Below are 25,324 nucleotides of genomic sequence, written 5' to 3'. Positions count from 1 at the left end.
GATGTTAGCGTAGTCACATGCAAAATCTGTGGGCAGAAAGTGAAGCGTGGCCAGGGTCCCAATCTCGGCACCACGGCCCTCCGTCAACACATGATTTGCCACCATAAAGCGGCCTGGGATAACCGTGGCTCCGAGGTAGTGGTCCAGCCTGCCGCATCACCCAGTGGCCATCAGCTCCCTGTCATCCAGCCAATGCTCCACCACCTCAGCCGAAGGGAGCATTGTGTCAAACCATCCTTCTTGCGCTCCTGCTTCCTTCGCTCGTAGTCAGCCATTCCGCCAACAATCGATTGGCGGAGCCATGTCCAAGAGACAACAGTATGCACCCACTCATCCAACGGCGCAGAAGTTGAATGTGCTCCTGTCCAAGTTGCTGGTGTTGCAGTCCCTCCCTTTCCAACTGGTGGACTCTGCAGCTTTCAGGGAATTGATGGCTTGTGCCGAGCCGAGGTGGAGAGTCCCAAGCAGTAATTTCTTTGTGAAGAAGGCAGTACCACCCCTGCATAAGTTTGTAAAAGAGAAGGTGAGCCAGTCCTTGACTGTCGGTGTGTTCAAAAGTGCACGGCAGCGCCGACTTGTGGAGCTGTAACTACGGGCAGGGACAATACATGTCTTTTACGTCCCACTGGGTAAATGTTGTTCCTGCACAGCCACAGCAGCAACTTGGACAGGTCACACCGCTTCCTCCTCCATGCTCTTGCTCCCAGGCAGTTGGTCTTTTTACAGTGTGCGCCTCTTCCTCCTCCTCCCCAGTGTCCTTGGCCGCCACTGCACATCCAAATCTCGTTGGCCCTTCATCGTACCACGTGTGTAGGGCACAGCGGTGTCAAGCCGTCCTTCACATGGTTTGCCTTGGCAAACGGAGTCACACAGGGGAGGAACTGCTGAAGTTCATTAGGGAAGAAATCAGAGTATGGCTTACTCCACGAAATCTGAAAATGGGAACCATGGTGACAGACAATGGGAAGAACATTGTGGCTGCGCTGCGACAAGATAGTGTGAACCATTCGCCCTGCATGGCACACGTGTTTAATCTGGTTGTCAAGAAGTTCATCAAGTCTTCACCCCATTTGCAAGACGTCCTGACAATGGCAAGGAAACTGTGCATGCACTTCAGCCACTCGTACACCGCCAAGCACACTTTGCTTGAGCTGCAACATCAGAACGGTATCCCACAACTTAGTCTCATTTGTGACGTTGCCACACGTTGGAATTCCACCCTCCATTTGTTGGACAGACTATACGAACAAAGAAAAGCCATCACGAATTTTTTGATGATACAAGCAAATAGGAGTACTCCCCTGGGTAACTTCAATGTGAACGAGTGGCAGCTCATACGTGACGCCTGCCGTTTGCTGAGGCCCTTTGAGGAAGCCACATTTTTTTGTTAGTCGCTTGAATTACGCCATGAACGACGTAATTCCACTCCTACATTTACTCCAAAAAATTATTGAAAACATGGCTGGTCATGGCAATGGAGATGTTGCGCCTACATCAGAAGGCTACATGAGTCCTGTGGGGGATGAACTGGAGGAGGATGATGAGGGGCAGAGCGGAGCATAGTTTACGGTGGATGAGATGGCCGGTGTTTCTGGTCATTGGAAAGGAGGGGAGGAGCAGGAGCAGCCAGAGGAGCTGGAGGGTTATTACGAGGGAGGCAAGACAGAGGACCCAGACACACCGTGGCATTATGCAGTGGAGATGGAGGCAGGTAGTCCCAGTGAGTCACTGTCACAAATGGCACGATGCATGCTGAATTGCTTGCGTAGTGACCCCCGAATTGTCAAAATTCGTCAGCGCGATGACTTCTGGATCTCCACCTTATTAAACCCTCGCTACCGGCCCAGAATGGGGGCCTTTTTTACACCCACTGAGAGGGAGGACAAACTGACCTACTTCAGGGAGCTTCTACGTAGTCGGTTGTTCCTCCCCTGTGTGACTCCGTTTGCCTATCGGCCACATGGTCCATCCACTCGCAGGTGAGTAGCTTCCTTCAGCATAGTGAAGCTACTCATTAGCAGCAGGTGGACATGGAGCAGGACCTGAACCAGCAGGTGATGGCCTACCTCGACATGACCCTGCCAACAACCGTTGAAAATCCGCTGGACTTCTGGGCAGCCAAACTCGATTTATGGCCGCAACTAGCGGAGTTTGCCCTGGAAAAGCTGTCCTGCCCGGCCAGTAGTGTGCCATCAGAGCGGGTGTTTAGTGCGGCCGGGGCCATAGTCACCCCAAGGCAAACTCGTCTGTCCACTAAATATGTGGAGAGACTGAGGTTTGTCAAGATGAATCAGGGATGGATCAACCAGGATTTCCAGCCACCAATGACAGATGGGTCTGAGTAGATTGACCATGCTCCTACAACAAAATTTTCTCTATTGTGGTTGGTTATGAAACCCTCTGGGGCAGACCTGGGGATTGTACGGCCCACTTGAAACATACGGCCCTTTGATTGGACTTGACCGGCCCGTGCTGATTGGAGGACAACTATGCTGCCTAATCTGGGGGACATCTATGCTCCTAATCTGGGGGACATCTATACTGCCTAATCTGGGTGACATCTATGCTGCCTACTCTGGGGGACATATATGCTGCCTAATCTGGGGGACAACTATGGTCCTAATCTGGGGGACAACAATGCTGCCTAATCTGGGGGACAACTATGCTGCCTAATCTGGGGGACATCTATGCTCCTAATATGGGGAAAACTGAAGCTTCTGGCCTTGGGCCTATCATTTTTTTAAGTTTAGCAGTAGCTAAATACATGCTTAATGCAAATGTCAACATTGATCTTTAAATGTAAGGGGTTATGAAACCCTCTTGGGTACTGCGCATGACTGCTCCAGACTCACTCTGTGTCTTTCACAAACTACTTGCCTCCCTGGTGCCTCAGGCCTTGGGCCTATAATTTTTTGAAGTTTAGCAGTAGCTAAATACATGCTTAATGCAAATGTAAACATTGATCTTTAAATGTAAGGGGTTATGAAAACCTCTTGGGTACTGCAAATGCATGCTCCAGACTCATTCTGTGTCTTTCAGGAACTACTTGCCTCCCTGGTGCCTTTGGCCTTGGGCCTTACATTTTTGGATGTTTTGCAGTAGCTAAATACATGCTTAATGCAAATTTCAACAATGATCGTTAAATTCTCGACGCTCTGCCAGGGCCTTTTCCTACCCCGCCTGGGCCGATCTGAGGACCTCACTAACCAACTCACTAACTAATCCAATCGCATATAGCGACGGGCAGTGTGTACAAAGGGCAGGGACTTAATAAACGCCAGCTTATGACCCTCACTTACTGGTAAATTCCTCGTTTTAAGATTAAATAATTGCAATCACAGATCCCTATCACGAACTGGTTTCAGCATGCAACATGCACCTGTCCTTGAAAGACAGAGAGATGATTATCCGTTCAGTGGAGCGCTAGTGCGGCCCAGGACATCTGAGGCCATAACACACCTGTTATTGCTCGATCTCGCAATTGATTGGGCAAGGTAAGGGGTTATTAAAGCCTCTTGGGTACTGCTGGGGCCTACTTCTGACTGCTCCTGGTGCAATGTATGGGGTAATTAAACACTCTTGGGTAGTGTTTTTTTATTTTTATTTACTGATAATTTTAGCAGTAATAAAATTGAATTTTCCAGAATGCTAATCGTTACACAACGGAACGCTTGTTGCATGTGATTTTTTAATGAAAATTAAAAATAAAAATAAATAAATACGGACAGGGATTAACTCTGCTTCATCATTTTGGGCGGAAAAAGTCCTTTGGTGATCTGATCTTTTGGAGACAGATGCGCTTACACACATATTGAATTAGTTTTTGTAAAAAACATTTCAAACATTCTGTGGTTTATTATTTTTAGGAAGAATGTCTTTGGGTGGTCCACCGTCCTGCATTATAGAGTCTTGTGAACTATTGGATATGCGCTTGTTCTTACACAAAAGGTATTTCTTTAAAAAAAATTCTAAAATGTTTTTTGGAGGGGATTGTGAAGCCCTGGTGTGTACTGGTGCATCAGCCAACTCCAGGCTGTGTCCTACAGGCAATATGTGGGTTACTGATGCCGCAGAGGTGGGGCCTGGGTCTGGAAATGTCTAATTTTTGGATAGCGGGTGCTACCAATGAGAAATCTTTGTCAAAAATGTAATATATTGTGTGTTTTTTTTTTTTTTTTTTTTTTGGGGGGGGGGGAGGGGTTGTGAAGCCCTGGTGTGTAGTGTACTAGTGCATCAGCCAACTCCACGCTGTTCCATTCAGCCACTAAATGGTCTCCTCTTGCTGCCAACATGTCCACGCTATGTCATTCAGTCACTATATGGTCTCCTGACACTGATGCCACCACCAGGTTCTGTCATTGTGCTGCTGTGCGGCAGTGATTCTAAGAGCGATGCCGGTAATCTGCATGCTATTCTGAATAACAGTATTATTTCACTACCCCAACACACTCCATATGCATTTTAGGACACAGCAAAGTGTTCTTTACCCCTATAGAGGCTGTATGTAGGCTAGAAATAACCTTTTTTAACATCGATTCGCCACGAATAAATTTGGATCGAAACAAACTTTTCGGGAAAATTCGGCGAATCGGCCGAATCGAATTTTTGAAAAGTTCGCTCATCTCTAGTTGACAACATAGCCAAAACTAAAATAGCTTGATCTACCCATGAGTACTTATAGGAAGCAAAGTTACTTCAGAGTGAATACCATACTTAGTTACTGAAGTATGGATCATAACCTCCTTACTGTATCATAACTTATGTGGATTTTTTTCTATGTAAATAAAGCAATAGCAAAAAGTAATTCATAATAGTACAAGCTTTTGTGTTGCCTTAATATACCTAAAAGAAACAAGCAACTTAGCAAATTCTGTAACATGTAGTTTGAGCATACCCTCAAGTCTCCATGAGACTAGTTTGATCCTAAAGTACAACTCCTCTGCATGCAATATATTAGATCACAGATCAGAAAATTAAACAAAGGGATTGACATCGGGATCAGATTTTAGTTTTGGGGGTGGGGGAGTTTCAGCTATACCATGAATAATTTCCTACATAGTTGCTCCGTAAATCTCTGGCACAAATTTTATTCCCCAGTTTGCTTAGATGCCTAAATAGACATAGTTAAATTGTCACAAACTACCAGTGGGAACATAACCAATTGATGGAATAATCTTCAGGCATTTATAGTCAAGGCTGAGGTTTTATGCAGGTTCTGGGTAAACTGCCCTTTATATTTATTGAAAGAAAATGTAAAAATAAAGTAATGCCCAAAATGAGTGGTAATATTAACTATAAAGAGCATGAGGTCATTTCAATATGTGTTTGAATGTGCAAACACAAGAATTGGTAAAGCTATTAGTGTTCAAAAATCTGCAGCAACCATCACAGCAGCAAAGTGTATGAGGATGGCCATCACGCCCCCTCCTATAGACATGAATGGAGGGGGCATGGCGTGATGTCATGAGGGGGTGTGGTTGTGAAATCAAGTCTCTGACTCTGAGGCAGCGCCCGACACAGTATGCCAAGGGTTGCATGGAGATCATGGGGGTCCCAGCGGCGGGACCCCTGTGATCATACATCTTATCCCTGTCCTTTGGATAGGGAACAAGATGTATAAAGCCGGAATACCCCTTTAACAGTAATATGGCACTTACATTTATATTTTTCTATTTCTGCTCATTGTTGCATTTTTCTGACTGCATCCATTAATTCATTCAATTTTGCCTGAACTGCATAAATGCTGGATTCACACATGCAGCTTTTGGGGGAATTTTTTAAACCCAGTATAGTGGAGACAAATAGAGGAGAAGTATCAGACTTTCCTTCAAACCTTTTTTTTTTTTTTTTTTCGGGATTCACTCCTGGCTTTGGTTAAGTGCTACAGTCTGCTAAAATCTAGGTCAATATGGTCACATAGGTGATGAGAAGGTACTCGTTCTCAACATATCCTTGCAGGTGGAGAGGATGCACAAGACTGACAATTTATTCCTACTCTCACCAGTAAAGCTGGACCAGAGCTAGCACCTCTCTCACTTCTGGAAGGTTGTTAGTTTTGTGTTTGAGTGTGTGTGTGTGTGTGTGTGTGTGTGTATATACGTGCCCTTTACATCACAGTTTTAACTACACGACAGTATAAAACATTACAAAAGCGATGCAAATCTGCATAAAACTTTGTAATTATTACAGGTACATCTTGAATATATAATGTACAACACCCAATCACAGGCCCCATGGGGATCCCAGTGGGACAGTGCAATTAAAGGGGTACTCCGCTGCTAAGCATCTTATTTCCTAAGAAAAGGATAAGGGATAAGATGTCCAGCTGGACCCCACAATCTCCAGGCCAGTGACCACAACATCCAGAACACCAGTGAACAGCTTTCACACCTCCTCCCATAGACATGAATGGAGGGGGCGCAACGGCTGTGATCACCCGTCATCTGGCACGGAGCAAAGTTTGCTCAGTGCACTAAATGACCGGGGTGCCGCATCAGAGATTGCAGGGGGTCCCAGAGGCTGGACCCCACGATTTTACATCTTATCCCTTATCCAATGGATAGGGGATAAGATGTTTAGCAATGGAGTACCCCTTTAAGCTCTGTGGGCAAAGTGAAAACTGCAGGATTTTTGATTTTTTTTTAAATATATGGAGTAGAATAAAAAAATTACTCCCCAAAAGTTGTTAAAAACTATTAATCATTTACTAATGGTGGTTGGTGAACACTAAATTTTCCCAAGGTACTTGTCATAGATGCACACTAGGTAAGTGCATATCATATCCACGCAAAGTTGGATAATATATGGGAAACCCAAAAATAGTTTATGAACGAACCAAGAAGTATGTGAATAATTCAAAATGCCATGGGCCTACAGCCTTGATCTCCTAATAATACTTAAAGGGGAATCTGTTGTCAGTATCACCCGCACTAATCTGTTGGAACAGGCTTGTAGCGCAGGTGACACTTATGAAAATGATACTTGCCATTCCTCGCTCCCTGCTGCTATGGCCATATTCCCTATACCATGTAATGCAGGAAACTGTATTTCTATAGTGAGTTAACTCACTAACTCCTGGTAAGGCTGTTAACTTCTGATATAGCTATAGTCTACAAATGCAGGGGAAATTTATAAAAATTTTAACCCCTTAAGGACTCAGCCCATTTGTACCTTAAAATTTTTTTATTTTTGTGTTTTCGTTTTTTCCTCCTTCCCTTCAAAAAATCATAACTCTTATATTTTCATCCACAGACTAGTATGAGGGCTTGTTTTTTGCGCGACCAGTTGTCCGTTGTAATGCCCTCACTCACTTTATCATAAAATGTATGGCGCAACCAAAAAAATACTATTTGTGTGGGGAAATTAAAAAGAAAACCGCAATTTTGAAAATTTTGGAAGGTTTTGTTTTCACGCCGTACAATTTATGGTAAAAATTACATGTGTTTTTTATTCTCTTTGTCAATATGATTAAAATGATACCCATGATTATAACTTTTTTATTACTGTTGTGCTTAAAAAAAATCGCAAACTTTTTAACCAAATTAGTACGTTTAAAATCCCCCTATTTTGAAGACCTATAACTTTTTCATTTTTCCGTATAAGCAGTGATATGAGGGCTCATTTTTTTGCGCCGTGATCTTTACTTTTTATTAATACCATATTTGCTTATACAAAACTTTTATGACATGTTTTATAAATTTTTTTGGAATAAAATATTAAAAAAGCAGCTATTTTGGACTTTTTTTTTTACATTCACGCCGTTCACCGTACGGGATCATTTACATTTTATTTTAATAGTTTGGAAATTTACGCACGCGGCGATACCAAATATGTATATAAAATATTTTATTTTTTTTACACTTTTTGGGGGTAAAATAGGGAAAATGGGACAATTTACGTTTTTATTGGGGGAGGGGGTTTTTCACATTTTTTTTACTTTTTTTACTTTTATTTTTACACTTTGATAGTCCCAATAGGGGACTATTTAAAGCAATCACTCGATTACTAATCCTGTTCAGTGCTATGTATAGGACAGAGCACTGATCAGGGTTATCGGTCATCTTCTGCTCTGGTCTGCGGGAAGGCAGATCAGAGCAGAAGACTCCCGGAAGGCAGCGGAGCCAGGTGAGGGGAACTCCATCTGCCGTGCAGGATGATCGCATCGCTGCGGCAGCGCTGCAGGCAATCCGATCATCCTGTTAAGTGACCGCGATGCTGCAGATGCCGTGATCGGTATTGATCACGGCATCTGAGGGGTTAATGGCGGACATCCGCGGGATCGCGGGTGTCCGCCATTACCGGCAGGCCCCTGGCTGCAATCCACAGCCGGGACCTGCCGCGCATGATGCCGGCATCGCTCCGATGCCCGCGGTTATGCTCAGGACGTAAATGTACGTCCTGGTGCGTTAAGTACCACGTCACCAGGACATACATTTACGTCCTGCGTCGTTAAGGGGTTAAATATAGAAAATTACATTGCACACTCCATTTCATTCTAATCTCATTTCAGCTCAAAACTTTAAAGCGCAACTCTGATGATACTTTGGTGGCAGAATACATGTTTTACTCTCCCCGCCACTTTGTAGCTCGAGAGTACAGTGGTTGAGGTATGGATTTTCCATATGGGACTAAAGTCAAGTCAAACCCATACTGTAAATGCTGTAATCTAGAACAACTCTCGGATTATGAAATTGCCAGAGGATTTAAACAAATATCCTGACCCTTGAGCACCATAAGATTTACCCATTAACCCCTTAAGGACGCAGCCCTTTTTCACCTTAAGGACTGAGCACTTTTTCGCAATTCTGACCACCGTCACTTTACGAATTAATAATGCGAAAACGCTTTTACCGAATATTCTGATTCTGAGATTGTTTTTTCGTGACATATTCTACTTTATTTTGGTGGTACATTTTCGGCGTTACTTGCATCCTTTTTTGGTGAAAAATTCCAAAGTTTCATGAAAATGTTGAAAATTTTGCATTTTTCTAACTTTGAAGCTCTCTACTTGTAAGGAAAATGGATATTCACAATACATTTTATTTTTCTTCACAAATACAATATGTCCACTTTATGTTGGCATCATAAAATGGACATATTTTTGCTTTTTGAAAAATTAGAGGGCTTCAAAGTAGAGCAGCAATTTTAAAAAATTTCATGAAAATTGCTAAATCTGAAGGGACAGATGTTACAGAACTACAACTCCCAGCATGCCTGGGCAGTCCAGGCATGCTGAGAGTTGCAGTTTGGCAATATCTGGAGGGCTACCGTTTGGGCACCACTGTAACAGTGGTCTCCAAACTGTGACCCTCCAGATGTTGCAAAACTACAACTCCCAGCATGGTCGTTTTACTTTAACTTTCAATCCCCCCCCCCCCCCACACCGTCGATTCCCTACCTGAGCAAGTATCCAGCAGGCTCCAGCGAAGATCCCGGGTCCCCAGGCATCTTCTCCTGCAGGTACGGCCTCCATCTTCTTCCCAGATCCCCTCGACATCCAGGGGCGGGCAGAACGGGGGGTTGCCATGGCAACCCCCTGTCCTGCGCTGCCATTGGTCAGAACTCCGTTCTGACTAATGGCAGGGGATTGGAGGAGATCGCAGCTCTGTGACCTCACTCCTATCCCTTAGGCTGATCGGGGCTGTTGCTGACAATCCCGATCAGCCCTATTTTCCAGGTAATCGGGTCAGAGACCCGATCAGCCCGGAATTGGAGAAAATCGTATGTCTGAATTGACATTCTATTTTCTCCGATCGCCGACATGGGGGGGTCTCAGGACCCCCCTGGGCTATGTACCGGGGTGCCTGCTGAATGATTTCAGTAGGCATCCGGCTCCGGTCTCCAACCGGCTAGTGGTGGGGACCGGATTTCCCACGGGCGTATGGATATGCCCTCGGTCCTTAAGGACCTAAAGAGGTTAAAGGGGTATTTTTTTAATCAACTGGTGCCAGAAAGTTAAACAGATTTGTAAATCACTTCTATTAAAAAATCTTAATCCTTCTAGTACTTTTTAGGGGCTGTATACTAAAGAGAAATCATAAAAAGAAATGCATTTCCTCTGATGTCATGACCACAGTGCTCTCTGCTGACCTCTGCTGTCCATTTTAGGAACTGTCCAGAGCAGCATATGTTTGCTATGGGGATTTTCTCCTGCAAGCAATTACAGTATTGATATACAAAGTACATCGTCTGGACGTAGCTATAGAAGCCTCAAATCTTTATTCCGTCTATTGTATTTTGTGATGAGGGATCACACTTCTCATAATTAATATAAATACAAGCAATTACATTTCTACATTGGCATTAGGAAAGACAATGATTAGCTTTCACTACGTATCCATCCATAACAGGATATTGTGGCAAATTTGCTCTGACATTTGTTTTTTAAAGAATGTATCACAAAGCAAAATAAAAGCATTGAATATTTTCCCCGGAGCTTTGGTTTTCAGACAACGCTTATCACTGATGTCTGACTTTTTGGACTGATTGAAATTATCTGACTAAGACAGAATATTTCCCTTAACCCATCATGCCAGTGTATGCAAAAAAGCTCTGAGCTATAAACTCTGGTGGCCGTGCAACACAATTTGTGTGTTTTATGAACTTCCGAAATAAGAGATCTTATCTTCCTAAAGAGAAAAGGGCTAAATGTTTGTATTCTGCTTCTAAAGAAGTCTCAGTAATAAAACATTATAGCCACTAGATATTGTAAAACTGCAGTGATCCCTGGTGGCCACAATTACACGGGAGTAGAAGGTTACCAATGTTTAACAATGCTGTCCTCGAGCATAAATGGCTTTTAAATGTATTCCACATTATTTTTTAATTATAAAGGACTTTTATTTGAAGTTTAAAGAAAGGTTCAATGCAAGCATATGTGGTAGCTTTAAGGGAATTTACATTTGATTAAGCAATTTGCTGGAAATGTCAGCTCTTTTGAGGTTGGCATAACATACAGTGCTACAATACTGACTAAGAGTATATGTATGAAGTGACTGCAAGTAGGTCAAAACTGAGTCATTTTGTATTTCTAAGGGCTTGCTTTACTTTTACGTTCTTTTAGAGCTTTAGCCAGTTAAAAAAAAAAAAAAAAAAAAAAACACAAATCAGAAAGAGAAATTAAAAAGGCGGTCAAAGGGGTAGATTTATCAAAACCTGTGCAGAGGAAAAGTTGACCAGTTTTGCATAGCGACCAGATTGCTTTTTTTTCCCATTTTTAACCCCTTAAGGACCAGGGTTTTTTCCGTTTTTGCACTTTCATTTTTTCCTCCTTACCATTAAAAAATCATAGCTCTTAATTTTCCACTTAAAAATCCGATTTCGCCACGGACACCCTGAACAGCCCCCTGAGCTAACCGGCAATGATTTACTTTCACTTTAGACGCGGTGTTCAACTTTGAACGCCGCATCTAAAGGGTTAATAGCACCCGACACCGCGATCAGTGCCGCGCACTATTAGCCACGGGTCCCGGCCCAGGCCTGACCCGCTATGATGTGGGGCCACGCCGTGGCCCCTTGTTATAGAACGGGAGCAGACTCAGGGCGTACAGGTACACCCTTGGTCCTTAACAGGTTAACAAGGCCTCTGAAAAATGAAAAAAGCGATCTGATTGGTTGCTGGTCAACTTTTCCTCTGGACAGGTTTTGATAAATCTCCCCCCCCCCACCCCCCCCAAAATATACATATCATATAGACAATACATCAGTACCTTATTGTCACTGGGGTAAAAAGCAGCATTGTGGTGACATTGTCCAAGAATGCAGAGAGAATGGCCGCGATAAGACACAGAATTATTATCATAGGCCACACTCTTCCTCTTGACAGCTGATAAGCCTATTGCAGAGAAAAAAAATTGTGCATAAATACAAACTGGTCTCATTCAAATTACAGCATATAAATCCCAACTAGAATAAAGTTTTATAAATTTAGTGAATTTTAAAGTAAGCTTTAAATTTGAAAGTAAATTAATTGCATTACCCAGCGGAAGGGGGAGGAGTGTTTAAAGATATGCCCATTGTGTGGGATATAAAATAAACTTTTACCCCCTCCCCTCCTTTTTTCCTTTTTGCACCACCACACCCTATTTTATTATTGAAAAACCTTTACTAAAACTTTATAATGAGAAAAATAAATATTTACTTGCCTCCAGCACTCCTGCGATGCCTCTGGGGCCCTGCTCTGATCCCTGATGTGTTCATCTTGCTTAGCTGCAACGCATGGTTTCATATTGCAGCTCAGTGAATTGCTGACCATAGCAGTGTCCCACCTCGGCCATCAAATCTCTGAGCTGTGGTATGACACACAAGGCCCAGGTGCTTCCCGGCCTGATCACGCTGCAGCTCAGGTAGATGATATCTGTGGGAACCGCGGGAAGCATTAAGGGGGTGCTAGAGGTAAGTAAAGGTTTATTTTGTTATCGAACACAATAGGCATATCTTTAAAACTACTCTGCCTCCCCCACCTGCTGGATGGCCCTATTAAAGCTTTCTACCAATCTATAAGGCACCATACACAACGTTTTCTAGAAACCTGCTCTAATCTTAACCCCTATGTGACCAGCCTATTTAAGGCCTTACTGACCGTGCAATTGTTTTTTTTAAGTGTCAAAGTACAAATGCCATATACAGCCATTGTAATATATTATATATATATATATATATATATATATATATATATATATAAATATATATACACTGTATATGGCAGAAATTCAATAAATTTAATGTTTTTATTTAAACTCTTAGGTAGTTTTCAAAATCATCAGGTTGAATTTAATGGGGTGGATGAGTTAATAAGACATAAAGCTGTAACTATTAAATTGCTTTCACAAAACCCATCTTACCATGCTGGGAATACATAATAGTAAGTGCACGGTGACTCAGTGAATAGCATTGTTGCCTTGCAGGGCTGAAGTTCTAGGCTGATATGTGGCCAAGGACAACATCTGCATGGAGCTTGTTCTGCCTGTGTTTGTATACTGTTGATTAATATTATCCATTCAAACCTTCAACCTATCACCCCCCCCCCCCCTCCCAACCCCAGACATGTAAGGCTGGGTCCACACTACGTTTTGTCCCATACGGGAGCGCATACGGCAGGAGGGAGCTAAAACCTCGCGCTCCCGTATGTGACCGTATGCGCTCCCGTATGCCATTCACTTCAATGAGCCGACCGGAGTGAAACGTTCGGTCCGGTCGGCTCATTTTTGCGCCGTATGCGCTTTTACAACCGGACCTAAAACCGTGGTCAACCACGGTTTTAGGTCCGGTTGTAAAAGCGCATACGGCGCAAAAATGAGCCGACCGGACCAAACGTTTCACTCCGGTCGGCTCATTGAAATGAATGACATACGGGAGCGCATACGGTCACATACGGGAGCGCGAGGTTTTAGCTCCCTCCTGCCGTATGCGCTCCCGTATGGGACAAAACGTAGTGTGGACCCAGCCTAACAGATATTAACATCTCAATATGTCACCTTACTATTAGATCTACTTTAGCTCCTTGAACAGGTATTTACCCTTTATCATTTTCTTTACAGCTTTTATACTTCACTTATTTTACTTAACCCCTTAAGGACCGGGGTTTTTTCCGTTTTTGCATTTTCGTTTTTTGCTCCTTGCCTTTAAAAAAATCATAACTCTTTCAATTTTGCACCTAAAAATCCATATGATGGCTTATTTTTTGCGCCACCAATTTTACTTTGTAATGACGTCAGTCATTTTGCCCAAAAATCTACGGTGAAAATCATTGTGCTACAAAATTGGAAAAAAAACGCTGTTTTGTAACTTTTGGGGGCTTCCGTTTCTACGTAGTACATTTTTCGGTAAAAATTATACCTTATCTTTATTCTGTAGGTCCATACAATTAAAATGATACCCTACTTATATAGGTTTGATTTTTTCGGACTTCTGGAAAAAATCATAACTACATGCAGGAAAATTAATACGTTTAAAATTGTCATCTTCTGACCCCTATAACTTTTTTATTTTTCCGTGTATGGGGCGGTATGAGGGCTCATTTTTTGCGCCGTGATCTGAAGTTTTTAACGGTACCATTTTTGCATTGATAGGACTTATTGATCGCTTTTTATTCATTTTTAAATGATATAAAAAGTGACCAAAAATGCACTATTTTGGACTTTGGAATTTTTTGAGCGCACGCCATTTACCAAGCGGTTTAATTAATGATATATTTTTATAATTCGGACATTTCCACACACGGTGATACCATATATGTTTATTTTTATTTACACTGTGATTTTTTTTTTATTGGAAAAGGGGGGTGATTCAAACTTTTAATAGGGGAGGAGTTAAATGATCTTTATTCACTTTTTTTTTTCCAGCGTTATAGGTCCCTTAGGGACCTATAACACTGCACACACTGATCATCATTGATCACTGGTTTCTCATAAGAAACCAGTGATCAACGATTCTGCCGCATGACTGCTCATGCCTGGATCTCAGGCACTGAGCAGTCATTCGGCGATCGGACAGCGAGGAGGCAGGTAGGGGCCCTCCCGCTGTCCTGTCAGCTGTTTGGGATGCCGCGATTAGCCGCGGCTATCCCGAACAGCCCGACTGAGCTAGCCGGCAACTTTCACTTTCGCTTTTAGCCGCGTGGCTCAGCTCTGAGCGCACAGCTAAAGGGTTAATAGCGCGCGGCGCCGCGATCGGCGCTGCGCACTATTAGAGGCGGGTCCCGGCTTCACTATGACGCCGGGCCCGCCGTGATATGATGCGGGGTTACTGTGTAACCCAGCGTTATATCAGGAGAGCAGGACCAAGGACGTACCGGTACGTCCTTGGTCCTTAAGGGGTTAATAAAAACCTCTGCTCACTCAGAGGGAGTGCTTCTACTATGGAGCAGCCACCCTATTCAGACCAACACAGAGGATTACTGAATAGGAATATCAACACTGTAGTTGAAGGATCATCGTTCTCTTTTTCCTATCCTCCTCTGTATTTTCTGTCCTCAAAGGGGTATTCCGAGCAAAAACATCTTATCCCCCATTGAAAGGATTGGGGATAAGATGTCTGATCGCGGGGGGCCTCCCACTGGGACCCCCCGTCATCTCTCTGCAGCAGTCTGCATTCTATGCATATATGCGTCTGCAGTTTTGGAAACTGCTGGGCTTCCGAGACGGGGACGTGAAGTAATGGCCGCAATGCCCCCTCCCATAGACATGAATGGAGGGGGCATGGCGTGACATCACGTCCCCGTCTCAGAAGCTCGGTGGTTTTCGAAACTGCAAACGCAGCTACGTATAGAATGCGGGCTGCTGCAGGGAGATGGCGGGGGGTTCCAGTGGCGGGCCCCCCACGATCAGACATCTTATCCCCTATGTTTCGATAGGGGATAAGATATTTTTGCCAGGAATACCCCTTTAAGAGTATATCTTTTAAACACTCTAGGGGGAATATTAGAAGACTTGTCATTTGGGCTTTTTATTTTGCACCTCAAAGAGTATTAACTGCGCCTCATTTTCAGTAGTGTGTTTGGTCTCTTAAATTGGGGCAAATGGCACAAATGGCAAATCATTTAACACCAGGTATACTTGTTATTAGGTGCAACAATATGTGCACCAGCAAATGGTGCTAAACCTTTGAAAATAGGGTGCCAATAGCACAAAGCGCCTAACCACCCCCCTTTAAAAAAAATGGCAAACAGGGCACTTAGTCAGGTGCTAAATATCTGAACTTGTAGCGCTAATAGTGTGTGCCACGTTTTAAGCACAAGTGAAGCAAAAAAAAGGGGCGCTAAATTCTTTGAATCCCCCCCCCCCCAACTAGGCTGTATAATTAGGGTCAGATTAATCATATAAGGCCACTTTCACACTACAGGTATCATTCTGCTTTTTTAACTGCAGTTATTTTACAATAATAAACTGATGCAATAACTGATAATAATGGATGATAGCAGATGTTTTTTATTTGAACATCTGGTTCCCATAGACTTCGATGTTAAATTTTAAAGTCCGGTTTTACAAAAAACTTTGCCGGACCAAAAGTTTGTACATGCGCCGTCTTTTGTGCCGGCAAAAATAACTGACATTAGTAAAAACGGACATGCCTGATGCAAAAGGATGTACTCAGGACTTTTTGCTGGGAGTAATAACGGAGTTTTTTTACAGGATGATACCAGAAGTGTGAAAGGGGCCTTAAACACACAGAAAAAAAAGCAAAAAATAAAACTCCTCTCTCCTCTGCTATCTAGCTACACAAGTATCAACACCTTACCTTGACTCTTTCTAGCCTTTTCACCTATAATTAACTACATGCCCGCCTCCAGGCAAGACGAGTAGAGTCGTGATGATGCCCTTGTTTGCTAACAGAGGATATAGATTTCTAGCTTTCAAGAACTCTTTGGTCCCGTTATCAGGCATGCTACAAAATGAATGTGAAGAACATCTTTCTTTAACCCCTTCCCGCAGAATGTCATATATAAACGCCGGGTTGTGCAGTGCGTTCGCGCATCCCGGCGTTTATAAATGACATTCAGTTAACCCGGCGATGCGCAGCATCGCACGGGTTAACTGGCAGAAGTCCCGCTGTTTCCAGCAGGGGACAACTTCTGCTTCACCCCCAGGACCATCCATTGATGGTCCTGGTCAGCGATCACTGCGATTGGTCCCTGTGGACCAATCACAGTGATCTGGGGTGAAAGTTGAGATCCCCCGCACTGCCCGCCCCTGGAAGTCGGGCAGAACGGGGGACGATGGCTGCGGAGGCTCGCGGCATAGGTGGGGGAACACGTGGGGACCGGCGGACTTACCTGGCGGGACCGAGGAGCACTGCGGGACCGGCCACGTGGGCGAGCAGCGACGGGACCGGCAGGTAAGTATAGGGTCCTCAGAAGCAGCAGTGAAGATCTTCACTGCTGCTTCTAGGAGTCTGAAAACTACAACTCCCAGCATGCCTAGACAGCCTTTGGCTGTCTGGGCATGCTGGGAGTTGTAGTTTTGCAACATCTGGAGGGCCCCAGTTTGGAGACCATTGTATAATGATCTCCAATCTGTGCTCTTCCAGCTGTTGCAAAACTACAACTCCCAGCATGCACTGACTGTCCAGGCATGCTGGGAGTTTTAGTTCAGCAACATCTGGCCCTTCAGATGTTGCCGAACTACAACTCCCAGCATGCCCTTCAGCTGTCTGGGCATGCTGGGAGTTGTAGTTTTGCAACAACTGGAGACACACTGGTTGGGAAACATTGCTTCTAACTCAGTGTTTCCTAACCTGTGTGCCTCCAGCTGTTGCAAAACTATAACTCCCAGCATGTACTAACAGACCATGCATGCTGGGAGTTGTAGTTTTGCAACATCTGGAGGGCCCCAGTTTGGAGACCATTGTATAATGGTCTCCAATCTGTGCTCTTCCAGCTGTTGCAAAACTACAACTCCCAGTATGCACTGACTGTCCAGGCATGCTGGGAGTTTTAGTTCAGCAATATCTGGCCCTTCAGATGTTGCCGAACTACAACTCCCAGCATGCCCTTCAGCTGTCTGGGCATGCTGGGAGTTGTAGTTTTGCCACAACTGGAGACACACTGGTTGGGAAACATTGTCTGTTTCTAACTCAGTGTTTCCTAACCTGTGTGCCTCCAGCTGTTGCAAAACTATAACTCCCAGCATGCACTAACAGACCATGCATGCTGGGAGTTGTGGTTTTGCAACAGCTGGTGCACCCCCCCCCCCCCCTGTGAATGTACAGGGTACATTCACATGGGCGAGGCTTTTACAGTGGGTTTCTCGCATCTTGAGATGTAGCAAATTTTGCGCCGGGAAACTCGCTGTAATCCCCCGCCCATGTGACTGTACCCTAAAAACACTACACTACACTAACACAAAATAAAATAAAAAGTTAAAGACACTACATATACACATACCCCTACACAGCCCCCCTCCCCCAATAAGAACGTCCGGTACGCCACTGTTTCCAAAGCAGAGCCTCCAGCTGTTGAAAAACAACAACTCCCAGTATTGCTGGACAGCCGTTGACTGTCCACGCATGCTGGGAGTTTTGCAACAGCTGGAGGCACCCTGTTTGGGAATCACTGGAGTAGAATACCCCTATGTCCACCCCTATGCAAATCCCTAATTTAGGCCTCAAATGCGCACGGCGCTCTCACTTTGGAGCCCTGTCGTATTTCAAGGCAACAGTTTAGGGCCACATATGGGGTATCGCTGTACTCGGGAGAAATTGCGTTACAAGGTTTGGGGGGCTTTTTCTTCTTTAACCCTTCATGAAAAGGAAATGTTGGGGTCTACACCAGAATGTTAGTGTAAAAAAATTTAATTTTTTACACTAACATGCTGATGTTGCCCTATACTTTACATTTTCACAAGAGGTAAAAGGGAAAAAAGCCCCCCAAAATTTGTAACGCAATTTCTCCCGACTACAGAGATACCCCATATGTGAGCGCAAAGTGCTCTGGGGGTGCACAACAAGGCCCAGAAGGGAGAGCGCACCATGTACATTTGAGGTGATTTGCACAGGGGTGGCTGATTGTTACAGCGGTTTTGACAAACGCAAAAAAAACAAAACCCCACATGTGACCCCATTTCGGAAACGACACCCCTCACGGAATGTAATGAGGGGTGCAGTGAGAATTTACCCCCCACAGGTGTCTGACGGATCTTTGGAACAGTGGTCCGTGAAAATGAAAACTTGTACAGCCCACTGTTCCAAAGATCTGTCAGACACCAGTGGGGGGCAAATGCTCACTGTACCCCTTGTTACGTTCCTCAAGGGGTCTCGTTTCCAAAATGGAATGCCATGTGGTTTTTTTTTTGCTGTTCTGGCACCAGAGGGGCTTCCTAAATGCGATATGCTCCCCGAGCAAAATTTGCTCTCAAAAAGCCAAATATGACTCCTTCTCTTCTGAGCATTGTAGTTCACCCATAGTGCACTTCAGGTCAACTTATGGGGTACCTCCATACTCAGAAGAGAAGGGGTTACAAATATTGGGGGGTATTTCCTGCTATTAACCCTTGCAAAAATGTGAAATTTGGGGGGAAACACACATTTTAGTGGGAAAATATATATATTTTTTTACATATGCAAAAGTCGTGAAACACCTGTGGGGTAATAAGGCTCACTTTATTCCTTATTACATTCCTCAAGGGGTCTAGTTTCCAAAATGGTATGCCATGTGTTTTTTTTTTTTGCTGTTCTGGCACCATAAGGGCTTCCTAAATGCGACATGCCCCCCGAGTAAAATTTGCTCTCAAAAAGCCAAATAGGACTCCTTCTCTTCTGAGCATTGTAGTTCGCCCATAGTGCACTTCAGGTCAACTTATGGGATACCTCCATACTCAGAAGAGAAGGGGTTACAAATATTGGGGGGTATTTCCTGCTATTAACCCTTGGAAAAATGTGAAATTTGGGGGGAAACACACATTTTAGTGAAAAAAATTAAATTTTTTTTTACATATGCAAAAGTCGTGAAACACCTGTGGGGTATTAAGGCTCACTTTATTCCATGTTATGTTCCTCAAGGGGTCTAGTTTCCAAAATGGTATGCCATGTGGTTTTTTTTTTGCTGTTCTGGCACCATAGGGGCTTCCTAAATGCAACATGCCCCCCAAAAACCATTTCAGAAAAACGTACTCTCCAAAATCCCCTTGTCGCTCTTTCCCTTCTGAGCCCCCTACTGCGCCCGCCGAACACTTTACATAGACATATGAGGTATGTGCTTACTCGAGAGAAATCGGGCTACAAATATAAGTATAAATTTTATCCTTTTACCCCTTGTAAAAATTCAAAAATTGGGTCTACAAGAACATGCGAGTGTAAAAAATGAAGATTGTGAATTTTCTCCTTCACTTTGCTTCTATTCCTGTGAAACACCTAAAGGGTTAAAATGATGACTGAATGTCATTTTGAATACTTTGGGGGGTGCAGTTTTTATAATGGGGTCTTTTGTGGGGTATTTCTAATATGAAGACCCTTCAAATCCACTTCAAACCTGAACTGGTCCCTGAAAAATAGTGAGTTAGAAAATTTTGTGAAAAATTGGAAAATTTCTGCTGAACTTTGAAGCCCTCTGGTGTCTTCCAAAAGTAAAAACTCGTCACTTTTATGATGCAAACATAAAGTAGACATATTGTATATGTGAATAAAATTTTTTTTTATTTGTAATATACATTTTCCTTACAAGCAGAGAGCTTCAAAGTTAGAAAAATGCAAAATTTTCTAATTTTTCATCAAATCTTAGGATTTTTCACAAGGAAAGGATGCAAGTTACCACAAAAATTTACCACCATGTTAAAGTAGAATATGTCACGAAAAAACAATCTCGGAATCCGAATGATAACTAAAAGCATTCCAGAGTTATTAATGTTTAAAGTGACAGTGGTCAGATGTGCAAAAAACGCTCTGGTCCTTAAGGCCAAAATGGGCTTGGTCCTGAAGGGGTTAATACAATTCTAACTGGCATGGTTATATATGGGGGAATAGATACAACCCAGTGTAGGAAAGTTCTTTGATCAGTCAGAGGTGGAATATACAGAACATTGCATCTCTTTTGAATATATTGACAACATGCATATTTACTAATAGGCAGCAGATAAGATCAACCCAGTTCTTTGATCAGTCAATGGTGGTATAATGGAATGTATACTGCAGAAAGCCTCTGGAGGTGTCAGAGGTGGTAATACTTTGCTGGTCCACCAAGTGGTTATGTGACATGAATTTCCTGTCTCTGTTGAGGCCCGCACTTAAAAGGGGTACTCCGCTTCTCCCTGCTGCATGCAGCGTTCCAAATTTTTGTTTCTAAACGCTGGGTGCGACGGCGGTGACATCCGGCCAAGACCCTTGTGCCCTCATGCCACACCCCCTCTATTCAGCCACACCCCCTCTATTCAGGTCTCTGGGAGGGGGCATGGTGGCTGCCACACCCCCTACCATAGACATGAATGAAGGGGGCATGGCATCATCAGGGAGCATGACGTGAAATCACGGCCATTGCTGCCGTACACAGCATTTAGAAACATAAATGGACGCTGTGTCCAATCTGGCAGAAATGTTCTCCCACTGGTGTCTCTGTCCTCTTATTGTTAATGTTGTATCTGTGTGGATTAAACCTTTTGTGCAGGGGTTGTCCTGTTTCACCCACATAGAGAGCAGTTGAGCATTTTGCACACATGATGAGATTGAGCCCATTAGACAATTGGCAGGAGAATATGCCATTGGTGTTATGATAGGAGTTGGAGTTTGATATGGGCACACTCTCGGCAGGGTGGATGTGTTTTTCACACGTTTTTTGGAGACCGAGTGAGGTGGCATTTTGTGCATTTTTGTTGCTGTCTTAAGTACATTTACATATTGGCCTTCAAAGAGATGCAATGTTCTGTATATACCACCTCTGACTGATCAAAGAACTGTCCTACACTGGGTTGATTCTCTATGTTCTCCCATTTGTAACCATGACAGTTAGAAGTCACAAAAAAACAAAAAAAAAAAAAAAAAAGAGACTTCTTTAATGGCCGTTCTCGACAGGGAGTAACAGCACTGTGAAAGGGGCCTTAGGGAAGCTTGTCCATTTAACAATAAATTAGACAATAGGTCCAGATTGAGTCCACCCCAAAGTTCTTTGGGAGAGATTTATCAAAACCTGTGCAGAGAGAAAGTGGAGCAGTTATCTATGGCAATCAATGTGTTTCTTAATGTTATTGTTTGCTATGGGTAACTGGCCCATTTTTCTCTGCACTGGTTTTGATAAATCTCCCCTTGCTAGACTTAAAACAGCATGGCTTTACAGATCAGATCATACCCTTCTTACAGGGCCAGCCTTACAATGACAAATTGCTGCCCCTAGTAGATTTTTGACCCCTTCGCGACCCATGACAGACCTGACTTGAGCCCGCTCCATACCCAGCGGACCCCAGCTATTTCCTGCAGTTGGGGGGGGGGGGGGGTCGCCGCTACTGCGACTGCCACAGCCGGTGAATAACCCTTTAGATTGCTGCTGTCAAACCTGCCCTTATTTTTATTATTTGTTAGTTTTCTACTTTGATATTGCTCTGTATTTTCTGCTCAGTCTCATTCAGATTCACAGACTGGGAAGTGGCGTTACCCAGCAGGTGTAACATCACCTGAAACCATACAGGGGAGAACTTCCTCCCTCACTCGGTTACACACAGCCAAGAGCAGTTCAGTGGGAGATTAGCCATTATTGGCTAAGGCTGCACACACACACACAAACACCTCAGCACTCCAGACTGCATTTCCTGATTTTGGACTTCTGCCAGACCAGCAGGAGTCCAAAGCCTGTGCAAGAGATGGGGGAAAATGTGCTCTGGACATGTAGAGAGACACCTAGTGGCAGCTTTTTTAAACACAAAAAAATATATAAAACTTCATTTTTTTTAACAAAGTACATTAGAAAGATTTATTTACTAAAAGGAGTGCAATAGCAAAAATTAGTTTTAATGACAGTGCACATTTAAATCCTTTGATACAGTTCTACATAAAAAGTTGATAGATAAATTAAAGCAAATTGGACTTAATCTCAGGACAGTTCAGAGGATTTGCAGTATGCTGTATGCTAACTTTTTAATTTCAATAGCCCTCTCCATTGGCGAGGCAGTCTTTTTTGTTTATCCTCAAATTTGGCTTATGTATCTGGGGCAATCCCAAGCATGGCAAAAGCCCAGCTAAGTCTTACCCACGTCCTCTTCATCCAGAGGCTGTCAGTCAAATGGGGTAAATGAATGCAAGGGGACGGAAGTCTGTTATAAGGAGAACATGAGAGACTCTAGAAGGGCTCTGGCTCTGCTGGAAAATACTCCCTGAACACTTGAGCCTTATATGCATATTAACAAAAACTTCCCGCTGATATACTTCCCGGAGAATACTATTGAAATAAAGGTATGAAATTCAGATGACAAGTCCTATCCAACCTTGAGTTTTACACCCCTGTTTTCCCTGCTGACAGGTTCACTTTAAAGGAGTAGTCCAGTGGTAATTCAGTGGTGAGCAACTTATCCCCTATCATAAGGATAGGGGATAAGTTGCAGATCGCGGGGGGTCCGACCGCTGGGGCCCCCTGCGATCTCCTGTACGGAGCCCCGACAGGCCGCTGGAAGGGGGCGTGTCGACCTCCGCACGAGGCGGCGGCCGACACGCCCCCTCAATACAACTCTATGGCAGAGCCGAAGCGCTGCCTTCGGCAATCTCCGGCTCTGCCATAGAGATGTATTGAGGGGGCGTGTCGGCCGCCGCCGCCTCGTGCGGGGGTCGACACCCGCTATCTCGGCGGAGAGCTGGGGCCCCGTACAGAGAGATTGCAGGTGGCCCCAGCGGTCGGGGATAGGGGATAAGTTTTTCACCACTGGACTACCCCTTTAAATAAGGCTCAGGAGGGAGGAGATTTTAATAAGAAATTAAACCGATAAACAAGAGGGCACAAGCTGACGTTAGTCGGGGAAAGGGAGGGGGGGGGGTTTGAGTTAATATTTTACTGATCATAGATACTTGGAAAAAACTTCCAACAGATTTAGTTATTAAATCCACAGTAAGTAAGTGGATTTAGCAATGCCTAGATTAACCATATATCAATTCTAAGCTAAAACTAGAAAGATAATATAGGGGCAGACAAGATGGACCAAGTGTATTTTTTTATGCCAACACTATTCTGTGTTTCTGCAACACTTACTAGAGTTAACATTTGACATTTTAAGTTACAGTACATTGATATGAGATGACAAATTTTTAGCAACCATAGGATTAATGGTGAGCTAACTTTATACATACCTTTACAGCACAGTAGTCAAAAAACCCAGTTTCTGAGAATACTGCCACCAATATCATCTGGAGAAGAGAAAAATAGGTTTCATGCTCAATAACAGTTAGCTGCCTAATGCTTTGTTTTATACATTTGCCTGTAGAGAATATCATGGTGAAAATGTAACACGTCAACGACTAACCCCACAAATCTCTATAAGGCAGAGTAACATACAAAGAAAATATTTTTCTAGCAGAATTGGCAAATCAAATATTCAACTATACATTTAAATGCCTGGCATGTAGCAGTACCTATACATCATGCAGGGAAATTGTAGCCAGTAGTAGTCAATGGAGGTTTCTGATGCTTGTCCTGCAGCAACCAAATGACCACCAGGCTGACTTTTATACTTTTCTTTTGCACTCCATAGTATCTCAAACATATACAAGTTTACTTTCTTCTTACCATTCACACATTTTTAAGGCTTATCAGTCATTAAATGGTCTTTCCAATTTGCCGGTGACATGATGCTATTATAAATTCTGTCCATGTGGTCCTATACAGTTATAATACTGTATTTAGTGAGTGTGCCAAATAGGTCATTGAGCATATACTATATGTCAAATTGTAACATACATGTCTCATTTTAACTCATTTTGCTAAATATCTTGCCACATTGTGTTTCTATTATGTGACAACCTATCCCCCCCAGGGTTCAGTTTAAATCTGAAATTTCTTGAATTTTGAAACAGAATGTTCACAGCACTTTACAAAGTACAAGACTTACTAAAGAAGGGAATAAAATAAAAAGACAATTACTAAACACCTAACTTTCAAGTGACCGTGACACTTCCATCTGGCACACAACTGTTCTGTTATTAGACTATTAATCATGTAGAATGTGATTTATAAGACATGTTTCTCCAACTCATAAAGCAAAATTGCAATCAGACTATACACACTGCCTATACATGAAGTCAACAGCATGCAAAACATTGGAGATCACAATTTACATATAAATGTAGGAAAGAGACAAAAGAAAGAGGAAAACACTTACTGTATTTACTCTAAATAGATGATAAATATTTATATGTAGTTTATTAAAGGGTTTGTCTCTGTAGTCTAAATTTAGTAATATTAATTTAACAGTAATGACATACACAGTCATGTTCTCTAGCTGTGTCCGATTATGAAGATAAGAAACCCCACCCCTCTTTCTAGTCAAGCGACACCGTGAAAAGCGAACCCATACATGAGATGGCAAAACATGAAGAACATGTCACCATGTACCTCCCTGGGTGTCTTCCAAAGCTAGTTACTTGTACAGTGGAGGCTGTCGAGATGGGTAGGTGCAGGCTCAGCCATCTTATGTAACGGATAACAGTCAAAGCACCAGGAAATATGGGGCATATTTATTTTCTTTAAGTAAGTGAAACCTATTTAAATTTGGCATTATTGTAACTGTATTGATCTACAGAATAAAGACAACATGATAGTTTTACTCTAAAGTGTACAGTTTGAAAATAAATCAGTCCAAAAGTTGCACTTTTCTTCAGTTATCAAATTCAGTTCTTCAAATATTTTCTTTTCTCTGCCCATAAA

General features: G+C 43.2%; 1 protein-coding gene across 5 annotated transcripts in view; it reads right to left on the bottom strand.

Annotated features, from left to right (window-relative positions):
- OCA2 (OCA2 melanosomal transmembrane protein) overlaps positions 1-25,324 on the bottom strand; it is a 429,791-nt gene that overhangs the window by 90,904 nt on the left and 313,563 nt on the right. For all 5 annotated transcript variants that reach the window (XM_056555890.1, XM_056555889.1, XM_056555886.1 and 2 more), the window contains 2 exons: positions 23,752-23,808; positions 11,709-11,833 (listed from right to left, as the gene is read on the bottom strand). In XM_056555890.1, the coding sequence (XP_056411865.1) occupies positions 11,709-11,833; positions 23,752-23,808 (182 nt within the window). The remainder of the gene's footprint in view (positions 1-11,708; positions 11,834-23,751; positions 23,809-25,324) is intronic.

This window comes from Hyla sarda, chromosome 2 (genome assembly GCF_029499605.1).
Source record: "Hyla sarda isolate aHylSar1 chromosome 2, aHylSar1.hap1, whole genome shotgun sequence".
Lineage (NCBI taxonomy): Eukaryota > Metazoa > Chordata > Amphibia > Anura > Hylidae > Hyla > Hyla sarda.
Note: the sequence above shows the minus strand (reverse complement) of the source record. Positions and strands in the feature narration are given on the sequence as shown.